Source organism: Salvelinus fontinalis, chromosome 24, assembly GCF_029448725.1.
Source record: "Salvelinus fontinalis isolate EN_2023a chromosome 24, ASM2944872v1, whole genome shotgun sequence".
NCBI classification, from domain to species: domain Eukaryota; kingdom Metazoa; phylum Chordata; class Actinopteri; order Salmoniformes; family Salmonidae; genus Salvelinus; species Salvelinus fontinalis.
In genome coordinates, this window is record NC_074688.1 from 17,454,301 (window position 1) to 17,480,390 (window position 26,090).

The 26,090-nt window shown below is 43.8% G+C and overlaps 1 protein-coding gene across 1 annotated transcript in view; it reads left to right on the forward strand.

Moving 5' to 3' along the window:
- The window catches only part of LOC129822073 (delta and Notch-like epidermal growth factor-related receptor), a 92,355-nt gene that overhangs the window by 15,851 nt on the left and 50,414 nt on the right, over window positions 1-26,090 (forward strand). Inside the window, exons 2-3 of the mRNA XM_055879958.1 lie at window positions 25,151-25,477; window positions 25,697-25,794. Coding sequence (XP_055735933.1) covers window positions 25,151-25,477; window positions 25,697-25,794 — 425 coding nt within the window. The remainder of the gene's footprint in view (window positions 1-25,150; window positions 25,478-25,696; window positions 25,795-26,090) is intronic.

Genomic DNA, 26,090 nt, shown 5'->3' on the forward strand with positions numbered 1-26,090 from the left:
GAATTCTTGAGGGAAACCTGTTTCAGTCTTCCAGACTTGAGACTGGGACGGAGATTCACCTTCCAGCAGGACAATGATCCTAAGCATACTGCTAAAGCAACACTTGAGTAGTTTAAGGGGAAACATTTAAATGTATTGGAATGGCCTAGTCAAAGCCCAGACCTCAATCCAATTGAGAATCTGTGGTATGACTTAAAGATTGCTGTACACCAGTGGAACCCATCCAACTTGAAGGAGCTGGAGCAGTTTTGCCTAGAAAGAATGGGCAAAAATCCCAGTGGCTAGATGTGCCAGGCTTATAGAGACGTACCCGAAGAGACTTGCAGCTGTAATTGCTGTGAAAGGTGGATCTACAAAGTATTGACTTTGGGGGGGTGAATAGTTATGCACGCTCAAGTTTTCAGTTTCGTTGTACATTCATCTCTAGGAGACAGAACGCGTCTCCTTCCTGAGCGATATGATGGCTGCGTGTTCCAATGGTGTTTATACTTGTGTACTATTGCTTGTACAGATGAACGTGGTACCTTCAGGCATTTGGAAATTGCTCCCAAGGATGAACCAGACTTGTGGAGGTCTACATTTTTCTGAGGTCTTTGCTGATTTCTTTTGATTTTCCCATGATGTCAAGCAAAGAGGCACTGAGTTTGAAGGTAACCCTTGAAATACATCCACAGGTACATCTCCAATTGACTCACATTATGTCAATTAGCCTATCAGAAGCTTCTAAAGCCATGACATAATTTTCTGGAATTTTCCAAGCTGTTTAAAGGCACAGTCAATTTACTATATGTAAACTTCTGACCCACTGGAATTGTGATACAGTGAATTATAAGTGAAATAATCTGTCTGTAAACAATTGCTGGAAAAATGACTTGTGTAGATGTCCTAAACGACTTGCCAAAACTATAGTTTGTTAACAAGATATTTGTGGAGTGGTTGAAAAACGAGATTTAATGACTCCAACCTAAGTGAATGTAAACTTCCGACTTCCACTGTACATACTAGGTGGTGTCAGAGGAAGGCCCCAAAAATCGTCAAAACTCATAGACTGTTCTCTCTGCTACCGCACGGCAAGCAGGACCAGAGCGCCAAGTCTCCTTAACAGCTTCTACCCCCCCCCCCCCCCCCCCTTTGTTTTTTACACTGCTGCTCGCTGTTTATTACCTACGCATAGTCACTTTCCAAATGACCTCGACTAACCTGTATCCCCACACATTGACTCGGGACCGTTACCCCCTGTATAGAGCCTCGTTATTGTTATGTACATTGTTTTTGATTGATTCAATTTTTTTTCACTTTCGTTTATTTCGTCAATATTTTATTAACTCTATTTCTTGGACTGCATTGTTGGTTAAGTGCTTGTAAGTAAGGTAAGGTCTACACCTGTTGTATTCGGCTCATGTGACAAATACGATTTGATTTGAAAACTTGGGTAGCTTCATGTGGTGAAGGCATGCGAATGGCCATTGGACAGGAAATAGGCCCCACTACTATCTCTATTGACTGATCTTTCATCCTTTCCCATTGTCCTAGCTCCCTCAATATCTAACCGCTGCGTTCTTCTTACTGTAAGGGCTGCAAAGAAAAGAGAAACAATCATAATTTGCAGCACAAATTTGGTTTGACACAGGGAATCGGTTCTATGTTTCCATGCCATCAAGCTGAGGCTTAACAGGGCTCTTTAGGGGTCTTTTTACTGGCTGTCAGGCAGCAGGGAAGCGTAGGTATGTAGGTCAGTGAACAGGCACCTCATATATCAATCACCATGGTGCATGAAATAGATCTTCACTCAGGCCAGCTGTGGTTGGCTCTCCTCCATGTAACAGAGGAGCTCTGGGAGGGAGTGACTGGGCATGACTGTGTGTTGACTGTGTGTGGATGCTACATACTGATTAACTGTAATGAACAGGATACTGTTCCCATTCAGCACTTTGAAGTCCTTTTGTTCAAATACACACACACACACACACACACACACACACACACACACACACACACACACACACACACACACACACACACACACACACAGTCTTGTACAGCTAACATTGTGGCGACACACAATTCAGTCCCATTCCAAATCCTATTTTCCCTAAACCCTAACTCATACGCTTACCCTGATCCTAACCTTAATGCAAAAACCTAACCTTTACCCTAACTCTAAACCTAACCCTAGCTCCTAACCCTAAAACTAACCCAGCTCCTAACCCTAAAACAGCCAGGTAATTACCTGTGACGTCACGGCGCTATGCAATCCCCTGAGAAACACGACAGCCTCCTCCGCCTGGTATAAATAGATCACTGCTGACAGCCCACCCCTAAACTCCTCCTCTCCTATCTCTCTTCCTCTGCTCTCTCCCTCACACCCTCGCTTTCCCTTTGTCTCTCTCTTACACTGTTACCTCTCTCTCTCTCAATTCAATTCAAGGACTTTATTGGCATGGAAATATATGTTAACATTGCCAAAGCAAGTGAAATAGATAATAAACAAAAGTGAAATAAATAATAGGAATGAACAGTAAACACTCTCTCTATACTCTCTCTCGTTCTCTCTCTGTGCTCTCACTTGCTGTCTACCTCTTTCATCCTCTCCCATCTCTCTTTGTCCTCATTCTCCTCTCCAATCTCTTTCATCCTCTCCCATCTCTCTTTCTCCTCATTCTCCTCTCCAATCTCTTTCTGCTCTTTCATCCTCTCCCGTTTCTCTTTCTCCTCTCCCGTCTCTCTTTCTCCTCTCCCGTCTCTCTTTCTCCTCTTTCATCCTCTTCCGTCTCTCCTTCTCTCTTTCATCCTCTCCCGTCTCTCTTTCTGATCTTTCATCCTCTCCCGTCTCTCTTTCTCCTCTTTCATCCTCTCCCGTCTTTCTTTCTCCTCTTTCATCCTCTCCCGTCTTTCTTTCTCCTCTTTCATCCTCTCCCGTCTCTCTTTCTCCTCTTTCATCCTCTCCCGTCTCTCTTTCTCCTCTTTCATCCTCTCCCGTCTCTCTTTCTCCTCTTTCATCCTCTCCCGTCTCTCTTTCTCCTCTTTCATCCTCTCCCGTCTCTCTTTCTCCTCTTTCATCCTCTCCCGTCTCTCTTTCTCCTCTTTCATCCTCCCCGTCTCGCTTTCTCCTCTTTCATCCTCTCCCGTCTCGCTTTCTCCTCTTTCATCCTCTCCCGTCTCTCTTTCTCCTCTTTCATCCTCTCCCGTCTCTCTTTCTCCTCTTTCATCCTCTCCCGTCTCTCTTTCTCCTCTTTCATCCTCTCCCGTCTCTCTTTCTCCTCTTTCATCCTCTCCCGTCTCTCTTTCTCCTCTTTCATCCTCTCCCGTCTCTCTTTCTCCTCTTTCATCCTCCCCCGTCTCTCTTTCTCCTCTTTCATCCTCCCCCGTCTCGCTTTCCCCTCTTTCATCCTCTCCCGTCTCTCTTTCTCCTCTTTCATCCTCTCCCGTCTCTCTTTCTCCTCTTTCATCCTCTCCCGTCTCTCTTTCTCCTCTTTCATCCTCTCCCGTCTCTCTTTCTCCTCTTTCATCCTCTCCCGTCTCTCTTTCTCCTCTTTCATCCTCTCCCGTCTCTCTTTCTCCTCTTTCATCCTCTCCCGTCTCTCTTTCTCCTCTTTCATCCTCTCCCGTCTCTCTTTCTCCTCTTTCATCCTCTCCCGTCTCTCTTTCTCCTCTTTCATCCTCTCCCGTCTCTCTTTCTCCTCTTTCATCCTCTCCCGTCTCTCTTTCTCCTCTTTCATCCTCTCCCGTCTCTCTTTCTCCTCTTTCATCCTCTCCCGTCTCTCTTTCTCCTCTTTCATCCTCTCCCGTCTCTCTTTCTCCTCTTTCATCCCCTCCCGTCTCTCTTTCTCCTCTTTCATCCCCTCCCGTCTCTCTTTCTCCTCTTTCATCCCCTCCCGTCTCTCTTTCTCCTCTTTCATCCCCTCCCGTCTCTCTTTCTCCTCTTTCATCCTCTCCTGTCTCTCTTTCTCTCTTTCTTTCTTGCACGACCTTGCTCCCTTTCCCTCTCCTTCCCCATAGTTATACCTCTTGATCCTCTCTGTTGTCTGGTAATATACATGTGGGTTGATTTGGAGGGATTGTGGCCTAATTTGTGGTGATCTATTGGAGGAGTAAGGGATCCTTACATAAGAATGTTTTACAGCAGATGTGTGTTATTTTTAACGGGGGTTGATTTATCATGCTCATGTCTTTTGGGTTGTGATGATGAAACTCTAGAGCATGACAAATGAGGAAAGAGGGGAAGAGATAAAGTGAGGGGGAAAAGAGGAGGGAAGAAGGGAGACAGGACACAAGGGCTGGTATTGATACAACAAGACAGGTGTGAGTTTCCCCCTGTGTTTGAAGGTGTTTGTGTGATTTCCATGGATCAGATTTTTAAGCGCGTCCTTTGATGCCACAGACCAGGGGGCTCTGGGGGAAGTGAGTGTGTGAGGGTGGGCCAATGCTTTCATGTGCAGAAATTACATTGATGGAACCTACAATCTATCTGGAATATTAAAGCTGATCTACTTCACCTGAAGTTTTTCCTAATCGGGTCAAGTGGCCGGGACAAACTCCTGGCCCTATGAATATTCAATATCCCCCCATCCATATTGGGTCTGATGCAGCAGCCTTACAGTGTGGTAGTTGGTCGTTGTCATCTTTCTGGGTGGGTTCTCCTTAGGATTTGAGATTCTATTTTGGAATGTTATTTTCTACTTGATCTCACCCAAGTTCTCATAGTATCTGACAGGTGTCAGTCTCTGTCAATCACCCAGACAAAGACAGACTCTGATGGAGTCTGAAATGATCATGCTTTGATCGCAGACTAAAGGAAGTCGACAGGAATCTTTGCCACAAAGACTTGTTTCTCTGTTAACCTTTTGCCAATAGGTGGCGCAATTAGCATTTTTTATTTCTGGGTGTCACCAAATTAAACTGCCTCGTGCTCAATTCTTGATCTTACAATATGCAGATTATTAATTTTATTGGATAGAAAACACTTTCTAGTTTCTATAGCCGTTGGAATTTTGTCTGTGGGTGACCCAGAACTCTTTCTACAGCGAAATCCATGACAGGTACTGCGATGGTCTGAGAGCGAAGCTCTGATTTCAGATCAGTTTTGAAAGTCTCTGTATATCCTATGGAACGACATGAACTGCACCCGCCTTCCCCTGGATGTCAGTAACCAATGAGAAGTGGAATGGGCTTTCTGCGTAGCTCTCAGAGGTTATAAAAGGCGAAGGAGTGAGGGTAGCCCCCCTTTCGACTCTTGCCATTACGCAGAAGACGACCTCGGGATGCCATTTTCAGAGGCTCGGTTATCAACGTGAAATGTATCTGTCTGTAATTTAATTCGATATAGGAGTTCGAAACATCATAACGTAGTTAATCTGAACCGTTTTATAGCAATTTAGATCCGTTTAGTGCGGTTTTGAGGCATTGCTTTGTTATGCACTTTCAAGCACCGGGCACGTTTTGGGGTCCCGGTCGAACGTTAGTGGTCATTTCGACGGACAGAGGACATCTTTCGACCAAAAGAAGATTAGACCCAAGAAACGATGCATTGCCCAAGAATCTGATGGAAAATCACCTCATAGTAAGTAATATTTAATATGATAAATCGTTGTTCTGTCGAAATATTGTAAACGCATAATCCGCCATTTTGTTTGCTATAGCTTCGCTTGGCGAACCCTGTATTGCACAGTAAGGATAATTTTAGAAATGTAAATCAGCGATTGCATTAAGAACTAATTTGTCTTTCGATTCCTGTCAACCCTGTATTTTTTAGTCAAGTATATGATTAGCTTTCGATTAAACTAGATCACTATGAAAGATGGCGTCCGACATGTTCAGGCTTGATTTGCTACTATTTTCATTGTATAACCACGTTTTTTTATGGCTAAATATGCACATTTTCGAACAAACAATATATGTATGTTGTAATGTGATGTTACAGAAGTGTCATCGGAAGAATTCTGAAAAGGTTAGTGAAAAAATGTATATCTTTTGGCGATGATAACGATATCGCGCCCTTTGGCTTGAATTCATGCTGGGGTGACGTTTGCACATGTGGTATGCTAATTTATTGTGTTTTCGCTGTAAAACGCTTAGAAAATCTGAAATGTTGTCTGAAATCACAAGATCTGTGTCTTTCCATTGCTATGCTTTGTCTATTTTTATGAAATGTTTTATGATGAGTAAATTGGTCATACACGTTGCTCTCTATAGTAATTCTAGTCGCTTTGGTGAGATTTGTGTTGGTGGCTGCAATGGCAAACTATGATTTATACCTGAAATATGCACATTTTTCTAACAAAACCTATCCTATACCATAAATATGTTATCAGACTGTCATCTGATGAGCTTTTTTCTTGGTTAGTGGCTATCAATATCTTAGTTTAGCCGAATTGGTGATAGCTACTGGTGTTGAGAAAAAATGGTGGACAAAGAAAATGGGTGTCTTTTGCTAACATGGTTAGCTAATAGATTTACATATTTTGTCTTCCCTGTAAAACATTTTAAAAATCTGAAATGGTGACTTGATTCACAAGATCTGTATCTTTCATTAGGTGTCTTGGACTTGTGATTTAATGATATTTAGATGCTACTATTTAAATGTGACGCTATGCTAGCGATGCTAATCAGTGTGGGGGGGGTGGGGGGGATCCCGGATCCGGGTTTCAGAGGCAGTAAAAGTTAATATTAACTCTGTCTACGTAAAGTGGAGCGGTTGTACATTACAATGACGATTGCTTTCACTAGAGAATGTATGTCTGAGATTCAGATGGGACACGATGTTGGCTGTGTCATGAAAGACATGAAAAGGGACTTGAGGTTCGGTCGATAGATCTTTGGTCTAGGCCTTCATCAGACCTCCATGACCGAAAGAGCACCAATGTTCAGGCTGATTGTGTGTGTGTGTGTGTGTGCTTGCTTGCGTTCGTGTGTGCCTGCTTGCGTGCGTGCGTGCGTGTGTGCGCCTGCGTGCATCATTAGTGGTATACTGACCTGCGTATTTTACATCTATGCATCCTTCTGCTCCTTAAGAGTTAGTGTCCATCGGAGACAAGACCCAGGTCTGTCGGTAGTGAGTGGTTTAACACTCCCTCCTTTGTCTTACACTTGACGTCTCTAATAAATCACATCTCCAGTCCTGTCTGGTCTGGATTCTGGAACACTGAATCTAATAGAAGCAGCTGCTTGACCTCCAACTGGAATGTTCTGGAACGTTCTCCCAATGTTCTCTCAATGTTCCCTTCCAAAGTTCTCTATCACATTTGAGAACGTGTGACTAATGTGGTTCGAATCCAGGTCTCCTGCATGCCCACAGGAATGCTTTAGCCTGCTAAACCAAAGCCTAGGCCAAAAAACTCATTCTACAGGGGAGATTATGTTGAACTGCATGATGGAAAACACTGAGGCTAACATACTGTATCCTATGAGGAAAGACATGTTGTTCTTCTGGTGTCCTACATATAGCTGATGTGCACAGTGTACTGTAGTCTGTAGCCTGTACTGTAAACCTTACAGTGAAATGCTTACTTACAAGCCCTTAACCAACAATGCAGTTTTAAGAAAATACCTAAAAAAAATAAAAAAAAGATAAAAGTAACAAATAATTAAAGAGCAGCAGTAAAATTACAATAGCGAGGCTATATACAGGGGGTACCGGTACAGAGTCAATGTGCTGGGGCACCGGTGTTGAGGTCATTTATTTATTTATTTTATTTCACAATTATTTAACCAGGTAGGCAAGTTGAACAAGTTCTCATTTACAATTGCGACCTGGCCAAGATAAAGCAAAGCAGTTCGCCACATACAACAACACAGAGTTACACATGGAGTAAAACAAACATACAGTCAATAATACAGTAGAAAGTCTCTATACAATGTGAGCAAATGAGGTGAGAAGGGAGGTAAAGGCAAAAAAAGGCCATGGTGGCGAGGTAAATACAATATAGGAAGTAAAACATTGGAATGGTTGATTTGCAGTGGAAGAATGTGCAAAGTAGAAATAGAAATAATGGGGTGCAAAGGAGCAAAATAAAGAAATAAATACAGTAGGGGAAGAGGTAGTTGTTTGGGCTAAAATATAGATGGGCTATGTACAGGTGCAGTAATCTGTGAGCTGCTCTGACAGCTGGTGCTTAAAGCTAGTAAGGGAGATAAGTGTTTCCAGTTTCAGAGATTTTTGTAGTTCGTTACAGTTATTGGCAGCAGAGAACTGGAAGGAGAGGCGGCCAAAGGAGGAATTGACTTTGGGGGTGACCAGAGAGATATACCTGCTGGAGCGCGTGCTACAGGTGGGTGCTGCTATGGTGACCAGCGAGCTGAGATAAGGGGGGAGTTTACCTAGCAGGGTCTTGTAGATGACCTGGAGCCAGTGGGTTTGGCGACGAGTATGAAGCGAGGGCCAGCCAACGAGAGCGTACAGGTCGCAGTGGTGGGTAGTGTATGGGGCTTTGGTGACAAAACGGATGACACTGTGATAGACTGCATCCAATTTATTGAGTAGAGTATTGGAGGCTATTTTGTAAATGACATCGCCGAAGTCGAGGATCGATAGGATGGTCAGTTTTACGAGGGTATGTTTGGCAGCATGAGTGAAAGATGCTTTGTTGCGAAATAGAAAGCCAATTCAAGATTTGACTTTGGATTGGAGATGTTTGATGTGAGTCTGGAAGGAGAGTTTACAGTCTAACCAGACACCTATGTATTTGTAGTTGTCCACATATTCTAAGTCAGAACCGTCCAGAGTAGTGATGCTGGACGGGCGGGCAGGTGCAGGTAGCAATCGGTTGAAGAGCATGCATTTAGTTTTACTTGTATTTAAGAGCAGTTGGAGGCCACGGAAGGAGAGTTGTATGGCATTGAAGCTCATCTGGAGGGTTGTTAACTTTACGGGATCATTTTCCTAAACAACCACTGAATTGCAGAGCGCCAAATTAAAAAATAACACTAAAAATATTTATAATCATGGAATCACAAGTGAAATATACCAAAACACAGCTTAGCTTGTTGTTAATCCACCTATCGTGTCAGATTTTGAAAATATGCTTTACAGCGAAAGCAATCCAAGCGTTTGTGAGTGTATCAATCAATGCTAGAACAGCTAGCCTTAAATTAGCTTGGTCACGAAAGTCAGATAAGCAATAAAATTAATCGCTTACCTTTGATAATCTTCGGATGTTTGCACTCACGAGACTCCCAGTTACACAATAAATGTTATTTTTGTTCGATAAATATTAGTTTTATAACAAAAAAACGCCATTTGTGTTGCTAGTTATGGTCAGAAAACCACATGCTCGTTCCGGTCCTGAAAGGCAGAAGAAAATTCCAAAAAGTATCAGATTCAAAAATAATACTAAAAATATTTATAATCATGCAATCACAAGTGAAATATACCAAAACACAGCTTAGTTTGTTGTTAATCCACCTATCGTGTCAGATTTTGAAAATATGCTTTACAGCGAAAGCAATCCAAGCGTTTGTGAGTGTCTCAATCAATGCTAGAACAGTTAGCCTTAAATTAGCTTGGTCACGAAAGTCAGAAACGCAATAAAATGAATCGCTTACCTTTGATAATCTTCGGATGTTTGTACTCAAGAGACTCCCAGTTACACAATAAATGTTCTTTTTGTTCGATAAATATTAGTTTTATAACAAAAAAACGCCATTTGGGTTGCCCGTTATGTTCAGTAAACCACAGCCTTGTTCCATTCCTGGCAGTCGAAAATTCCATAAAGTATCCGTAATGTTCGTAGAAACATGTCAAACGTTTTTTGTAATCAATCCTCAGGTAGTTTTACATACATAATTGATCATATTTCAACCGGACGGTAACCTATTCAATAAAAGAGAGAAAGAAAATGACGAGCTACCCCCCTCGCGCGCAGGAACTAATCAAAGGACACCTGACTCGTTTTGAAATATCTCGCTGATTTTTCAAAATAAAAGCCTGAAACTATGTCTAAAGCCTGGTCACAGCCTGAGGACGCCATTGGAAAAGGAATCTGGTTGATACCCCTTTAAATGGAAGAGGGGCAGGCAATGAAACAGGGATAAAAAATAAATAAATGCACTTCCGGGTTGGATTTCCTCAGGTTTTCACCTGCAAAATCGGTTTTGTTATACTCACAGACAATATCTTGACAGTTTTGGAAACTTTGGAGTGTTTTCTATCCTAATCTGTAAATTATATGCATATTCTACGATCTGGGCCTGAGAAATAGTCAGTTTACCTTGGGAACGTTATTTAAAAATAAAAAAGAATCTGTCCTCTAGCGTCAAGAAGTTAACACAGTGTCCAAAGAAGGGCCAGAAGTATACAGAATGGTGTCGTCTGCGTAGAGGTGGATCAGAGACTCATCAGCAGCAAGAGCGACATCATTGATGTATACAGAGAAGAGAGTCGGCCCAATAATTGAACCCTGTGGCACCCCCATAGAGACTGCCAGAGGCCCGGACAACAGGCCCTCCGATTTGACATACTGAACTCTATCAGAGAAGTAGTTGGTGAACCAGGCGAGGCAATCATTTGAGAAACCAAGGCTATTGAGTTTGCCGATGAGGATGTGGTGATTGACAGAGTCGAAAGCCTTGGCCAGGTCAATGAATACGGCTGCACAGTATTGTTTCTTATCGATGGCGGTTAAGATATTGTTTAGCACCTTGAGCATGGCTGAGGTGCACCCATGACCAGCTCTGAAACCAGGTTGCATAGCGGAGAAGGTGCGCTGGGATTCGAAATGGTCGGTGATCTGTTTGTTGACTTGGCTTTCGAAGACCTTAGAAAGGCAGGGTAGGATAGATATAGGTCTGTAGCAGTTTGGGTCAAGAGTGTCCCCCTTTGAAGAAGGGGATGACCGCAGCTGCTTTCCAATCTTTGGGAATCTCAGACGACACGAAAGAGAGGTTGAACAGGCTAGTAATAGGGGTTGCAACAATTTCGGGAGATAATTTTATAAAGAAAGGGTCCAGATTGTCTAGCCCGGCTGATTTGTAGGGGTCCAGATTTTGCAGCACTTTCAGAACATCAGCTGACTGGATTTGGGAGAAGGAGAAATAGGGAAGGCTTGGGCGAGTTGCTGTGGGGGGTGCAGTGCTGTTGACCGGGGTAGGGGTAGCCAGGTGGAAAGCATGGCCAGCCGTAGAAAAATGCTTATTGAAATTCTCAATTATAGTGGATTTATCGGTGGTGACAGAGTTTCCTATCTTCAGTGCAGTGGGCAGCTGGGAGGAGGTGCTCTTATTCTCCATGGACTTTACAGTGTCCCAAAACTTTTTTGAGTTTGTGTTGCAGGAAGCAAATTTCTGCTTGAAAAAGCTAGCCTTGGCTTTTTAAACTGCCTGTGTATATTGGTTTCTAACTTCCCTGAAAAGTCGCATATCACGGGGGCTGTTCGATGCTAATGCAGGAACAGGATGTTTTTTGTGTTGGTTAAGGGCAGTCAGGTCTGGAGAGAACCAAGGGCTATATCTGTTCCTGGTTCTAAATTTCTTGAATGGGGCATGCTTATTTAAGATGGTGAGGAAGGCATTTAAAAAAATAACCAGGCATCCTCTACTGACGAGATGAGGTCAATATCCTTCCAGGATACCCGGGCCAGGTCGATTAGAAAGGCCTGCTCGCTGAAGTGTTTCAGGGAGCATTTGACAGTGAGGAGTGGAGGTCGTTTGACCGCTGACCCATTACGGATGCAGACAATGAGGCAGTGATCGCTGAGATCTTGGTTGAAAAGAGCAGAGGTTTATTTAGAGGGCAAGTTGGTTAGGATGATATCTATGAGGGTGCCCGTGTTTACGGCTTTGGGGTGGTACCTGGTAGGTTCATTGATAATATGTGTGAGATTGAGGGCATCAAGCTTAGATTGTAGGATGGCTGGGGTGTTAAGCATGTCCCAGTTTAGGTCACCTAGCAGCACGAGCTCTGAAGATTGAGAATTTAGGTAATATGTACATGTAGGTAGAATTATTAAAGTGATTATGCATTGATAATAACAGAGAGTAGCAGCAGCGTAGAAGAGGGTGCTGGGGGGGATAATGCAAATATTCTGGGTAGCCATTTGATTAGATGTTCAGGAGTCTTATGGCTTGGGGGTAGTAGCTGTTTAGAAGCCTCTTGGACCTAGACTTGGCGCTCAACTATCGCTTGCCATGCGGTAGCTGAGAGAACAGTCTATGACTAGGGTGGCTGGAGTCTTTGCCAATTTTTAGGGCCTTCCTCTGACACAGCCTAGTATAGAGGTACTGGATGGCAGGAAGCTTGGCCCCAGTAACGTACTGGGCCATACGCACTACCCTCTGTAGTGCCTTGCGGTTGGAGGCCGAGCAGTTGCCGTACCAGGCAGTGATGCAGCTGTAAAACCTTTTGAGGATTTGAGGACCCATGCCAAATCTTTTCAGTCTCCTGAGGAGGAATAGGTTTTGTCATGCCCTCTTCACGACTGTCTTGGTGTGCTTGGACCATGTTAGTTTGTTGGTGACATGGACGCAAAGGAACTTGAAGCGCTCAATCTGCTCTACTACAGCCGGCCAATCGATGAGAATGGGGGCGTGCTCGGTCCTCCTTTTCCTGTAGTCCACAATCAACTCCTTTGTCTTGATCACGTTAAGGGAGAGGTTGTTGTCCTTGCACCACACGGTCAGGTCTCTGACCTCCTCCCTATAGGCTGTCTCATCCTTGTCGGTGATCAAGCCTACCACTGTTGTATCATCGGCAAACATCATGGTGGTGTTAGAGTCGTGCCTGGCCGTGCAGTCATGAGTGAACACGGAGTACAGGAGTGGACTGAGCATGCACCCCCTTATGGTATTGATGTGAGCCATGACCAGCCTTTCAAAGCACTTCATGGCTACAGACGTGAGTGCTACGGGTCGGTAGTAATTTAGGCAAGTTACCTTAGTGTTCTTGGGCACAGGGACTATGGTGATCTGCTTGAAACATGTTGGTATTACAGGCTTAGACAGGAAGAGTTTGAAAATGTCAGTGAAAACACTTGCCAGTTGGTCAGCACATGCTCGGAGTACACATCCTGGTAATCCGTCTGGCCCAGCGGCCTTGTGAATGTTGACCTGTTTAAAGGTCTTACTCACATCGGCTGCGGAGAGAGTGATCACACAGTCGTCCGGAACAGCTGATGCTCTCATGCATGTTTCAGTGTTGCTTGCCTCGAAGCGAGCACAGAAGTGATTTAGCTCGTCTGGTAGGCTCATGTCACTGGGCAGCTCTCGGCTGTGCTTCCCTTTGTAGTCTGTAATAGTTTGCAAGCCCTGCCACATCCGACAAGCATCGGAGCCGGTCTAGTACGATTCGATCTTAGTCCTGTATTGAAGCTTTGCCTGTTTGATGGTTCGTCGGAGGGCATAGCGAGATTTCCTATAAGCTTCCGTGGTTAGAGTCCTGCTCCTTGAAGCGGCAGCTCTAACCTTTAGCTCAGTACGAATATTGCCTGTAATCCATGGCTTCTGGTTGGGGTATGTACATATATAATTCCACTTATCTGACAGAACAGCTTCATCGCTAGCAGCATACCACCCTGCATACCACTGCTGGCTTGCCTCTGAAGCTAAGCAGGGTTGGTCCTGGTCAGTCCCTGGATGGGAGACCAGATGCTGCTGGAAGTGGTGTTGGAGGGCCAGTAGGAGGCACTCTTTCCTCTGGTCTAAAAGATATCCCAATGCCCCAGGGCAGTGATTGGGGACACTGCCCTGTGTAGGGTGCCGTCTTTCGGATGGGATGTTAAACGGGTGTCCTGACTCTCTGAGGTCATTAAAGATCCCATGGCACTTATCGTAAGAGTAGGGGTGTTAACCCCGGTGTCCTGGCTAAATTCCCAATCTGGCCCTCAAACCATCATGGCCACCTAATCATCCCCAGCTTACAATTGGCTCATTCATCCCCCTCCTCTCCCCTGTAACTATTCCCCAGGTCGTTGCTGCAAATGAGAACATGTTCTCAGTCAACTTACCTGGTAAAATAACGGTAAAATAAAAATAAAATAAAATTTGTGTGTGTCTGTTTGTTTGTGTGAGCATGCGTGTGACTGACTGTAGCAAATTGTAGATGCATTCTGCCTCCATTTCCTAATTACACTCCATCCCATAGCAGCCAAAATGAGAGAATCAACAGATTGGTGTGAAGGTAGTTATCAGATTCCACCATGTTGTGCGGGGGAAGACAGGGAGGAGGAGGAGGAGGAGGAGGAGGAGGAGGAGGAGGAGGAAGGGGGAGAGGGATGGTTAGTGAGAGCTCTAATGAAGATGGGACAAAACAGCAATAGTGTGAAGGTGGCAGGGGAGTGCTAGAACAACAGCACATCAGCTCTTGTGTTGTACCGAAAAAATGATACATTAATTGGAGAGCATGCTGTGTGTTTACTGGCCATATGGGACCAATGTTGATGACTGAATAGGCCTGATTGTAACTCCTAGAGTTCTGTGATGAATGCTGTGGCAGCTCTGTCGATATGAACAGTGAACGCTAGAGGAGTCTGGTGAATAGTACTGTAGATTGGTTCTATACAGTGGGATTTTTGTGATGAATGGCTGTGAGGGGGGTGCCCAACTGGAGACTCTCTCTAGGTTGGACTGTTACTCATTTATCCATGCCACACCATCACTCTGAGTTATATATTTAAGCAATAAGGCACTTCGGGGGTTTGTGGTATATGGCCAATATACCACCCAAGGGGGGTTGTCATTTAGCTCAGTTACCTTAGCTTTCTTGGGAACAGGAATGTGGTGAGGCTTTTAGTGCTCAATTTAATTAATGCTCATAGAAAATTGTAATAATCCATAGGCCTAATGGACACATGCTCAAACTCGCACACTGTTGATAGACTTAAATGAGCAATCTGTAGTTGCTATATCCATTTTTGGATTTATAAATGATATGCTAATTTATAAATGCCTCCTAAGCTTAGTTCAACCGTCACGCCCATTGAGAACCCAAAATATAATTTTTTTTCCCTCCAATGTTTGTAAACATTATAAATAAAAAAAAACACCTTATAGCCTCATTACATGGTTAAAAGTATAATTTTGATATCATGGATGGTCAGTCTCGCATCCAAAACTCTGTCTGTTAATCTGAGTGTGGTTACATTTCTCCAGACCCATCCCTCAGTTTTTTACCAAAACAGAGGCGGGGCGACCGTTTTGTTATTGTTTCATCTGTGGATTTGCTGTTTAAACAGTTGCATATTATCAAGATATCAAAGTGTCACCAACAAAAAGGTAAACACTAGGCCTATAGCAAATGCAGCAAATGGCATCATTTTTTTCTGGCTAATAAGTCCTTATAGTTTTGGGGTTATGCTCCAGTAAAACAATTTGGCTAATCTATACTTCCATATTTCCAAGTCCTATTCTTGAAGATCAAGGGGTATAACATTTATTGTAATGACTGGAATTCTGATAGACTTTGGTTTTTAATGTAAAGATATAATTTAATCATATTATTATATGTAGTAGAAAGCGATGGGTTAGAAGAAGCCTACATAACCAACCCATAAAGTAAAAATGTAACATCCATATATGGCCAGCTATGTAAACTTTAACATTGATTTATCCTGCAATAGATGTTGTTCAATTGGTAACATACATTTTTGTCTTTTTCTAATGCCTCTTAAAGGGAAAGTAATCTAAAAGTAACGGAATGTAATCCGATTACATTACTGAGTTTGAGTAATCCAAAAGTAAAGTTACTGATTACAATTTTGGGCAGGTAACTAGTAACTGTAATAGATTACATTTAGAGAGTAACCTACCCAACCCTGAGAGCGACTTACAGTAAATGTGAAGTATGGCAGCAGGAGGAAGCAAGATAGGGAAATTACTGCCATTACTTGGCATTTACTTCAAACTTTTGTATAAGTAAGAGTTTTGACAAGTTATATTCTCCCAAGGAGTAAGATACCAATATTCAGAAGCAGTGATTGAGCATGTTTCAAAGTGGAACCAGGAGATCTATTTGGGGGAGAAAAGCTCTCATTCTCAACAGCTGTTTGGAGACATTATAATTGCGTTTTTCCGACCGACCGCTTTACGGCTGATTGAACTATCAGAGAGACAGCCAACGAACTCTCGCTATCAGTGCCTCTGCAGGTGCACACAAACAATAACATCTTCTCTGGAGTGGAAAATGTGTCTGTGTCCCTGAGGCGCTGTCTGATGAAACTTTTATGTGACAGTTTCATGTCTTTCTGGGTGCTGCTGAGTTATGCTAATAGATGCTAATGTCCTGGGCGCCTTCTCAACAGGAAGGTTGTCAGCAGTACCGGGTGCCATTCAGGAAAATCAAGCAGCGGTGTTTCAGAGATCAGACAATTTATCTGGGATTTGACGAGTAATTCCAGCGTGACGTGATGGAGCTGGCTGTCTATCAAGGGTTGTCGTTCTTTGTGTCTTTGTCATGTAGCTCAGTTGGTAGGGCATGGTGCTTGCCATGCCAGAGTTGTTTGATTCCCACAGGGGGCCAGTATGAAATAAAATGTATGCACTCACTACTATAAGTTTGTCTGGATAAGAGTGTCTGCTAAATGACAAAAACTGAAATATGACCCTCAGATATGTCTATGTACTCTTACTACTTTATTGTCTGTTTCTGTCTCTCTGTCTCAGGTACTTTACGCCCACAGACACAATGTTTTTTTCACCAAGGCGTATTGCTTTCAGGCTACCTAGCTACTGTAGCTATGGCAACGCGGATATGTCGTTATAAAATGGTTACAAAATCATTTGAGACATGAGACCATATTGGCTTCACAGATTGTCAGGTAATAACCATGTTAAAGACAGAATGCTCTTTGTATGAGAAAAACACTCAAAGGACTCTTGGAATTTGTTCCAGTATTGCCACAACTTTACCGGCCCATGGTTGGGACATTGAGTTGTGTTTGTGTGTTTGCATCTTCCTAAACATCTTCCATCTTCCTTAGTGTGGTCTGTGTGCGGTTGAGCCAGCTTGCCATTAAACCGCCCCCGCCGGCCGTCCCCGCAGCCTCACCCACGGTGCAGATGACTCAGCCATAAATATTGACTGCCTGATAAACTGGATGAATTGACCAGGCCCAATTATCAACCATTACAGGCCTGCTGATCCCACTGGCCATCCCACTGGCCAGTCCCACTTTTACACCTCTGTCCAATGAGGTAGCCCCGTGGAAGTGGTGTAAAGTACTTAAGTAAAAATACTTTAAAGTACTACTTAAATGTTTTTTTTAGGTATCTGTACTTTACTTTACTATTCATATTTTTGACTACTTTTACTTTTACTTCACTACATTCCTAAAGAAAATAATGTACTTTTTACTCCATACATTTTCTCTGACACCCAAAAGTACTTACATTTTCAGTGCTTAGCAGGACAGGAAAGTGGTCCAATTCACTAACTCATCAAGAGAATATCCTTGGTCATCCCTACCACCTCTGATTTAGAGGACTCACTAAACACAAATGCTTTGTTTGTAAATGTTGTCTGCTTGTTGTAGTGTGCCCCTAGCTATCCGTAAATAGAAAAACAAGAAAATTGTGCCATGAGCTTGAGCTTGTTAATTTTGTTTGCCGTGGTAGTTCTGCTCGGAGACAGCTCTGTCTCATCTACTCCTAAGCAATTCCATAAAACATGGTGTGTATGTATGTGTGTGTGTGTGTGTGTGAGGGGCTGAAAAATGGCCAGCAGCTCATCCCACTTCTTCCACCACCACTTCCCCCACCACCTCATATCTGTCTCTCTCCGTCTCTTTCTTTGTATCTCTCTCTCTCTGTCTCTTTGTCTGTCTCTCTGTCTTTATGTCTCTCATGTACACAAGAATACTATCTTCTTTCAATATTATTGATCCTTATTCGCTTCAGGAGAAATAGCAAGTTGATCATTTTAACTTGTGAAGCAATACATTTTTTCTCTAAAATATCTTTAGATCTTTTTTGTTCGTGTCCCATGTGGGAATATAGTTACAGTGCTTGTTGCGTATGTTGGTTGTTATTGTTCTGTGCCTCTGTGAGCTAATAGACGTGCTAAATCACACTGTTAGCCCTGTCCCTGTGCTTATAGGCAGTAGTTGCCTATCGAGAAGTAGGCGAGCCAATTGCACCAACATCTTTACCATTCATACACCCAGAGGAACTGATTCTATTATGTTGGGTGTTTGCTATATGATGTCAGTTACGTAGGCGAGTTTGTGACAGGTTTCACATGCTATGTTGGTATTGTGTTACGTGTGTGCGGAACCTTTAGAGATGTTAGCCTCCAGTATATACTGTATCCAGAGTAGAGGTCGACCGATTATGATTTTTCAACGCCGATACCGATTCCGATTTATTGGAGGACCAAAAAAAGCCGATACCGATTAATTGGACGATTTATATATATATATATTTGTAATAATGACAATTACAACAATACTGAATGAACAATGAACACTTTTATTTAAACTTAATATAATACATCAATCAAATCAATTTAGTCTCAAATAAATAATGAAACATGTTCAGTTTGGTTTAAGTAATGCAAAAACACAGTGTTGGAGAAGAAAGTAAAAGTGCAATATGTGCCATGTAAAAAAGCTAACGTTTAAGTTCCTTGCTCAGAACATGAGAACATATGAAAGCTGGTGGTTCCTTTGAACATGAGTCTTCAATATTCCCAGTTAAGAAGTTTTCGGTTGTAGTTATTATAGGAATTATAGGACTATTTCTCTCTATACCATTTGTATTTCATATACCTTTGACTATTGGATGTTCTTATAGGCACTATAGTATTGCCCGCCTAATCTCGGGAGTTGATAGGCTTGAAGTCATAAACAGCGCTGTGCCTCAAGCATTGATAAGAGCTGCTGGCAAACACAGTAAAGGGCTGTTTGAATGAATGCTTACGTGCCTGCTGCTGCCTACCACCGCTCAGTCAGACTGCTCTATCAAATCATATACTTAATTATAATATAATAAACACACAGAAATACGAGCCTTTGGTCAAATCTGGAAACTATCATTTCGAAAAAAACACAACGTTTATTATTTCTGTGAAATACGGAACCGTTCCGTATTTTATCGAATGGGTGGCAACCCTAAGTCTAAATATTGCTGTTACATTGCACAACCTTCAATGTTATGTCATAATTATGTAAAATTCTGGCAAATTAATTAAGGTCTTTGTTAGGAATAAATGGCCTTTCAACAGTTCTCAACAAGCCAGGCGGCCCAAACTGCTGCATATACCCTGACTCTGCATACATTGAACGCAAGAGAAGTGACACAATTTCCCTAGTTAATATTGCCTGCTAACATTAATTTCTTTTAACTAAGGTTTAAGGTTTAAGAAAGGCATTGATGTTTATGGTTAGGTACATTATTGCAACGAATGTGCTTTTGTTAAATCATCACCCGTTTGGCAAAGTTGAAGTAGGCTGTGATTTGATGATAAATTAACAGGCACCGCATTGATTATATGCTATGCAGAACAAGTTAGTTACCCTAGTAACATCATCAACCATGTGTAGTTAACTAGTGATTATGTGAAGATCGATTGTTTTTTTATAAGATAAGTTTAATTCTAGCTAGCAACTTGTCTTGGCTAATTGCAGCCACAAGGTCCTTTTGATGCTACACTCGTGTAACGGGGTCAGCCTGCCACACAGTCTCCTCGTGGATTGCAATGTAATCGTCCATAATCAGCGTCCAAAAAGGCTGATTACCGATTGTTATGAAAACTTGAAATCGGCCCTAATTAATTGGCTATGTCGATTAATCGGTCGACCTCTAATCCAGAGGGAGTGTGGTGCTAGCCGTCAGAGAGGCAGTTTTCCTAGTGTGTCTTGGTTGCGGTGGCTGGGTCTGTGGGCCGTGCTACAGCTGTGTGACCAGGTCAGCAGTCTCTCTGAGGGGTTGTGGAGTGGGCTGTTGGGCCACTGTGCTCCTCCAGTGTAGTGCTCTAAGTGGTTCTGATAGAGACTCATGAGAAAACACTTGAGAGAGTTTAGTGCTAATAAGATATGAGTCAGTCCTAGGGAAAGCAGGGCTGTTAATGACGCTCTCTCACACAGACTCTCACACACACACACACACACGCACACACACACACACACACACACACACACACTTGGGTATTCTACATGAGTATCATCAGCATGCTGTTCACACACTCTCAGACTTTTGTTCTGTTTCCTTTGCTAATGGGAACTGAGTCACACACGTTTGAACGGTGTGGCTGTCTGAGGTGGCAGATATATGGTGCTTCTGGGATTCTGTGGTGGGAAGCAAGATTATTGACTCCTGTAAGAACCGTTCCTCACACTAAACAAAAGCAAGGGTCGTATTCATTGAGGGCACACTGTGACAAAACTTTTTGCAACGGAAAACAAGAAGTGTTTATTTTTGGACAAGTTCAGATAGTCTCGTGTCAGTCCGTTTTTCATTAGGTGCATAATGAATATTACCAACGAGTCCTGGACTGGAGTCAACATGGCCTTTACATTTTTTTTTATTTCACCTTTATTTAACCAGGTAGGCCAGTTGAGAACAAGTTCTTATTTACAACTGCGAACTGGCCAAGATAAAGCATAGCAGTGTGACAAAAACAACACCACGGAGTTACACATAAACAAACGTACAGTCAATAACACAATAGAAACATCTAAACTCAGCAACAAAAAAAAAGAAACGTCCTCTCACTGTCAACTGCGTTTATTTTCAGCAAACTTACCATGTGTAAATACTTGTATGAACATAAGATTCAACAACTGAGACATAAACTGAACAAGTTCCACAGACATGTGACTAACAGAAATTGAATAATGTGTCCCTGAACAAAGAGGTGGTCAAAATCAAAAGTATCTGGTGTGGCCACCAGCTGCATTAAGTACTGCAGTGCATCTCCTCCTCATGGACTGCACCAGATTTGCCAGTTCTTGCTGTGAGATGTTACCCCACTCTTCCATCAAGGCATCTGCAAGTTCCCGGACATTTCTGGGGAGAATGACCCTAGCCCTCACCCTCCAATCCAACAGGTCCCAGATGTGCTCAATGGGATTGAGATCCGTGCTCTTCGCTGGCCATGACAGAACACTGACGTTCCTGTCTTGCAGGAAATTACGCACAGAACGAGCAGTATGGCTGGTGGCATTGTCATGCTGGAGGGTCATGTCAGGATGAGCCTGCAGAAAGGGTACCACATGAGGGAGGAGGATGTCTTCCCTGTAACGTACAGCGTTGAGATTGCCTGCAATGACAACAAGCTCAGTCCAATGAGTCTGTGACACACCGCCCCAGACCATGACGGACTCTCCACCTCAATATCGATCCCGCTCCAGAGTACAGGCCTCGGTGTAACGCTCATTTCTTCGACGATAAACGCAAATCCGACAATCACCCCTGGTGAGACAAAACTGCGACTTGTCAGTGAAGAGTACTTTTTTCCAGTCCTGTCTGGTCCAGCAACAGTGGGTTTGTGCCCATAGGCGACGTTGTTGCCGGTGATGTCTGGTGAGGACCTGCCTTACAACAAGCCTACAAGCCCTCAGCCCAACCTCTTTCAGCCTATTGTGGACAGTCTGAGCACTGATGGAGGGATTGTGCATTCCTGGTGTAACTCGGGCAGTTGTTGCCATCCTGTACCTGTCCCGCAGGTGTGATGTTCGAATGTACCAATCCTGTGAAGGTGTTGTTACATGTGGTCTGCCACTGAGAGGACGATCAGCTGTCCGTCCTGTCTCCCTGTAGCGCTGTCTTAGGCGTCTCACAGTACGGACATTGCAATTTATGCCCTGGCCACATCTGCAGTCCTCATGACTCCTTGCAGCATACCTAAGGCACGTCCACACAGATGGGCAGGGACCCTGGGCATCTTTCTTTTGGTGTTTTTCAGAGTCAGTAGAAAGGCCTCTTTAGTGTCCTAAGTGTTCATAACTGTGACCTTAATTGTCTACCGTCTATAAGCTGTTAGTGTCTTAACGTCCGTTCCACAGGTGCATGTTCAGTCATTGTTTGTAGTTCATTGAACAAGCACGGGAACCAGTGTTTAAACCCTTTACAATGAAGAGCTGTGAAGTTATTTGGATTTTTACTAATTATCTTTGAAAGACAGGGTCCTGAAAACGGGATGTTTCTTTTTGTGCTGAGTTTATGTACAGTCTGTGCAAATGTAGAAGATTAGGGAAGTAAAGCAATAAATAGACCATAGAGGCGAAATAATTACAATTTAGCATTAACACTGGAGGGATAGATGTGCAGATGATGATGTGCAAGTAGAGATACTGGGGTTCAAAAGAGAAAGAAGATAAATAACAGGATGCAAATTTCTGTTTGAAAAAGATAGCCTTCCAGGATACCCAGACCAGGTCAATTTGAAAGGCCTGCTCACTGAAGTGTTTTAGGGAGCGCTTGACAGTGGTGAGGGGTGGTCGTTTGACCGCGGACCCATTACGGACGCAGGCAATGAGGCAGTGATCGCTGAGATCTTGGTTGAAAACAGCAGAGGTGTATTTAGAGGGCAAGTTGGTTAGGATGATATCTATGAGGGTGCCCGTGTTTACGGCTTTGGGGTGGTACCTGGTAGGTTCCTTGATAATTTGTGTGAGATTGAGGGCATCTAGCTTAGATTGTAGGACTGCCAGGGTGTTAAGCATATCCCAGTTTAGGTCACCTAACAGTACGAACTCTGAAGATATATGGGGGGCAATCAATTCACATATGGTGTCCAGGGCACAACTGGGGGCTGAGGGGGGTCTATAACAAGCTGCAACGTTGAGAGACTTGTTTCTGGAAAGGTGGATTTTTAAAAGTAGAAGGTCGAACTGGATAGTATGACAGAACTCTGCAGGCTATCTCTGCGGTAGATTGCAACTCCGACCCCCTTTGGCAGTTCTATCTTGTCGGAAAATGTTGTGGTTGGGGATGGAAATTTCAGGATTTTTGGTGGCCTTCCTAAGCCAGGATTCAGACACGGCTAGGACATCCGGGTTGGCGGAGTGTGCTAAAGCGGTGAATAAAACAAACTTAGGGAAGAGGCTTCTGATGTTAACATGCATGAAACCATGGCTTTTACAGTTACAGAAGTCAACAAATGAGAACGCCTGGGGAATGGGAGTCGTGCTGGGGGCTGCAGGGCCTGGGTTAACCTCTACATCACCAGAGGAATACAGGAGGAGTAGGATAAGGGTACGGCTAGAGGCTATAAACACTGGTTGTCTAGTACGTTCGGAACAGAGAGCAAAAGGAGCAGATTTCTGGGCGTGGAAGAATAGATTCAAGGCATAATGTACAGACAAGGGTATGGTAGGATTTGTGTACAGTGGAGGTAAACCTAGGCATTGCGTGACGATGAGAGAGGTTTTGTCTCTAGAGGCGCCAGGTGAGGTCACTGCGTGTGTGGGGTGGGACAAAAGGGCTATCTAAGGCATATTGGGTAGGGCTGGGGGCTCTACAGTGAAATAAGACAATCACTAACCAAACCAGCAATAGACAAGGAATATTAACATTAGGGAGAGGCATGTGTAGCCGAGTGATCACAGGGTCCAATGAGTAGCAATAGTTGAGTCAGGGAGCCGATTCAGTAGTCGCTACTACGCTACTAGGCGAGCTGGAGACATGGCGATTCAGACGTCAAAACGGAAGAGCCTGTTGAAATCACCTCGGACGATTACATCGGCAGACCAGTCGTGATGTATCGGCGGGGCTCCGTGTTGGCAGAAAAGGGTCCAGGCCAATTCGCAAAAGAGGTATTGTAGCCCAAGAATTAGCTGGTGGACCTCTTCGTCTAGCTGAGAGGTGAGCCTAGCTCAAGGCTAACTGGTGCTTGCTTCGGGACAGAGACGTTAGCCAGGTGTAGCCACTCAGATTGCAGCTAGCTAACTGCGATGATCCGGTGTAAAGGTTCAGAGCTTGCGGTAGGAATCTGGATATGTGATAGAGAAAAAGCAGTCCGATATGCTCTGGGTTGATATTGCGCTGTGCAGACTGGCAGGTATTGACCGAGCTGAGGCTGGCTGGAGTCCGAGTTAACAGTGAAGACCGCTAGCAGTGGCTAACTGACTACTAGCTAGTAGCTAGTTAGCTGGCTAGCTGCTGATGGGGGTTCCGGTTCTAAAGTATAAAAATTGCAGATCCGTACCACATTGGGTGAGGCGGGTTGCAGGAGAGTATATTCAGTCCATAGATGGAAAGTGAGATGAAAATATATATGAAATATATATGAAAAAAACCCAGAGGAAAATTATATTTACACGGGACGGGACAAGACAAAACACACGTCCGACTGCTACGCCATCTTGGAACCTACTTAGCTTTATCTTCTCTCACCTTCAAACGCTTTTGTCAGAGTTTTTTCTTCTCTAAATATGGTGAATTATTAATGGGAGACAGCAGCATGAAAAAGACTGCCAGGGTCCATTAAAGTAATGTGTGCGTGATAGTGAGAAACCTTGAGCCTCTGGTTGCACATGAGTTCAAACCCTAGGTTCGTTCGTAGAACATTTTTGATTACTTATGGACATAACCGGGAAGCCTGTGGTCGTGATTGAGTATTTGTTTATAACTGTGCATTAGTGTATAATTTGTTGTGGCCTTTACAAGAACAATACAGCTAGCATGTGACGAGTGGACATATCTGCAACAGGCTTTCGCAAGTAGAGAGAGTGAAAAGCAAAGAAGACAAGAAAGAGGGAAAAGAACATGAAGGAAGAGAGAAGATACATGTTAGGAGGGATGAAAATAAGATTTGAGAGTTTACCCTGGTAAACTGAGCTCTCTTACCTTAGACGCGCTGCAAATATAAAACTGCCGCAGAACATTGCACTCTCTGCCACTCTTGGTTTTGCAGCCTAAGCAGGAAAAGTTGCAATAAACATCCAGGTGTTAATAATGGACAAGGGGAGAATCCTCTGAGCCAATGGTGATGGCCGTTACAGAATAGTGAGGATACAGCCTACGTCTCGATTGATTCCCTATGTAGTGTACTACTTTTGACCAGAGTCCTGTGAAGTAGTGGTTGTAAAAGGTGTAATTTGAGATGAAGGCATAGTGGACAGTAAAGCTCTCTGGTCAAAAGCAGTGCACTCTGGAGGAAAGTTTGTGATTTGAGATGCATCCATAATATACAGTGGTTCATATACAACGAATATTGAGTCTGAAATTGGCGTTTCGTTTCCCATGTCATCTATAGTCATTTTCCCTTTCCTCTTTGTGTTGTCAGTTTTTCACAGACCCCTGTGCCAACAGCCCATGTTTCCATGGCAACTGTAGCCGCAGTGGTGAGAGCGAGGAGTACACCTGCGAGTGCAGCGAGGGGTACGAGGGGGAGAAGTGTGAGCAGGGCACCTTGGACCTGCTGCCTGTCTCCAACTGGGATCCTGCCACACCCCCTGCCCCCGAACAGGCCACACCCGCCACACCCACAACCGCCACTCAGCCCTACCAGCCAACAACAGTGTCCAGCACCACGCAGGCACCTCCGACGCTGCAACCATGGCAGCCTAAGGCTGGACAGAGACTCTTGGTGGTGCAGTGGGAGAAAGAACAGGTCAGAGATGAATGCTACCTGTACTCTATTAGTCACAACAGTCCAGCTGACCAGCTAGCTAGGTTCAGAGTTCGCAGAACTTCTTTATTTGTCTTATAAAATAATGACATTTATCCACTTGCTGCCTCATGTGTGTATCTTTGTGTATTTCCATGTATGTGAGTGCCTGTGTGTATGTGTGTCTCTGTGTGTCCATGCATGTGTGTGTTCCTGTTGCAGGTGACGGAGGGACTGCACTGTGTGAGTCCTGAGCTGTGTGAGCTGACCTCTGAAACTCTGACTCTCTCTCTAGAGGTGCCTGAGGAGACTGCCATCAAGTAAGAGCCCTGTATTGCATGTACTGGTACCTTCCTGTGTGTATGTGTATATGTGTGTGAGTGTGTGTTTGCATAGTGCTCTCCCTCTCTCCCCTGTTTATCCTATCCCCGCCCTCTCTCCCTCTCTCCCCTGTTTATTCTAACCTCTCCCCCTCGCCATCTCCCCCCTGTTTATCCTATCCTCTCCCTCTCCCCCATATTTATCCTAACCTCTCCTTCTCTCTCTTCCTTGTTTATCCTAACCCCTCCCTCCCCTGTTTATCCTATCCTCTCCCTCTCTCTCCCCTGTTTATCCT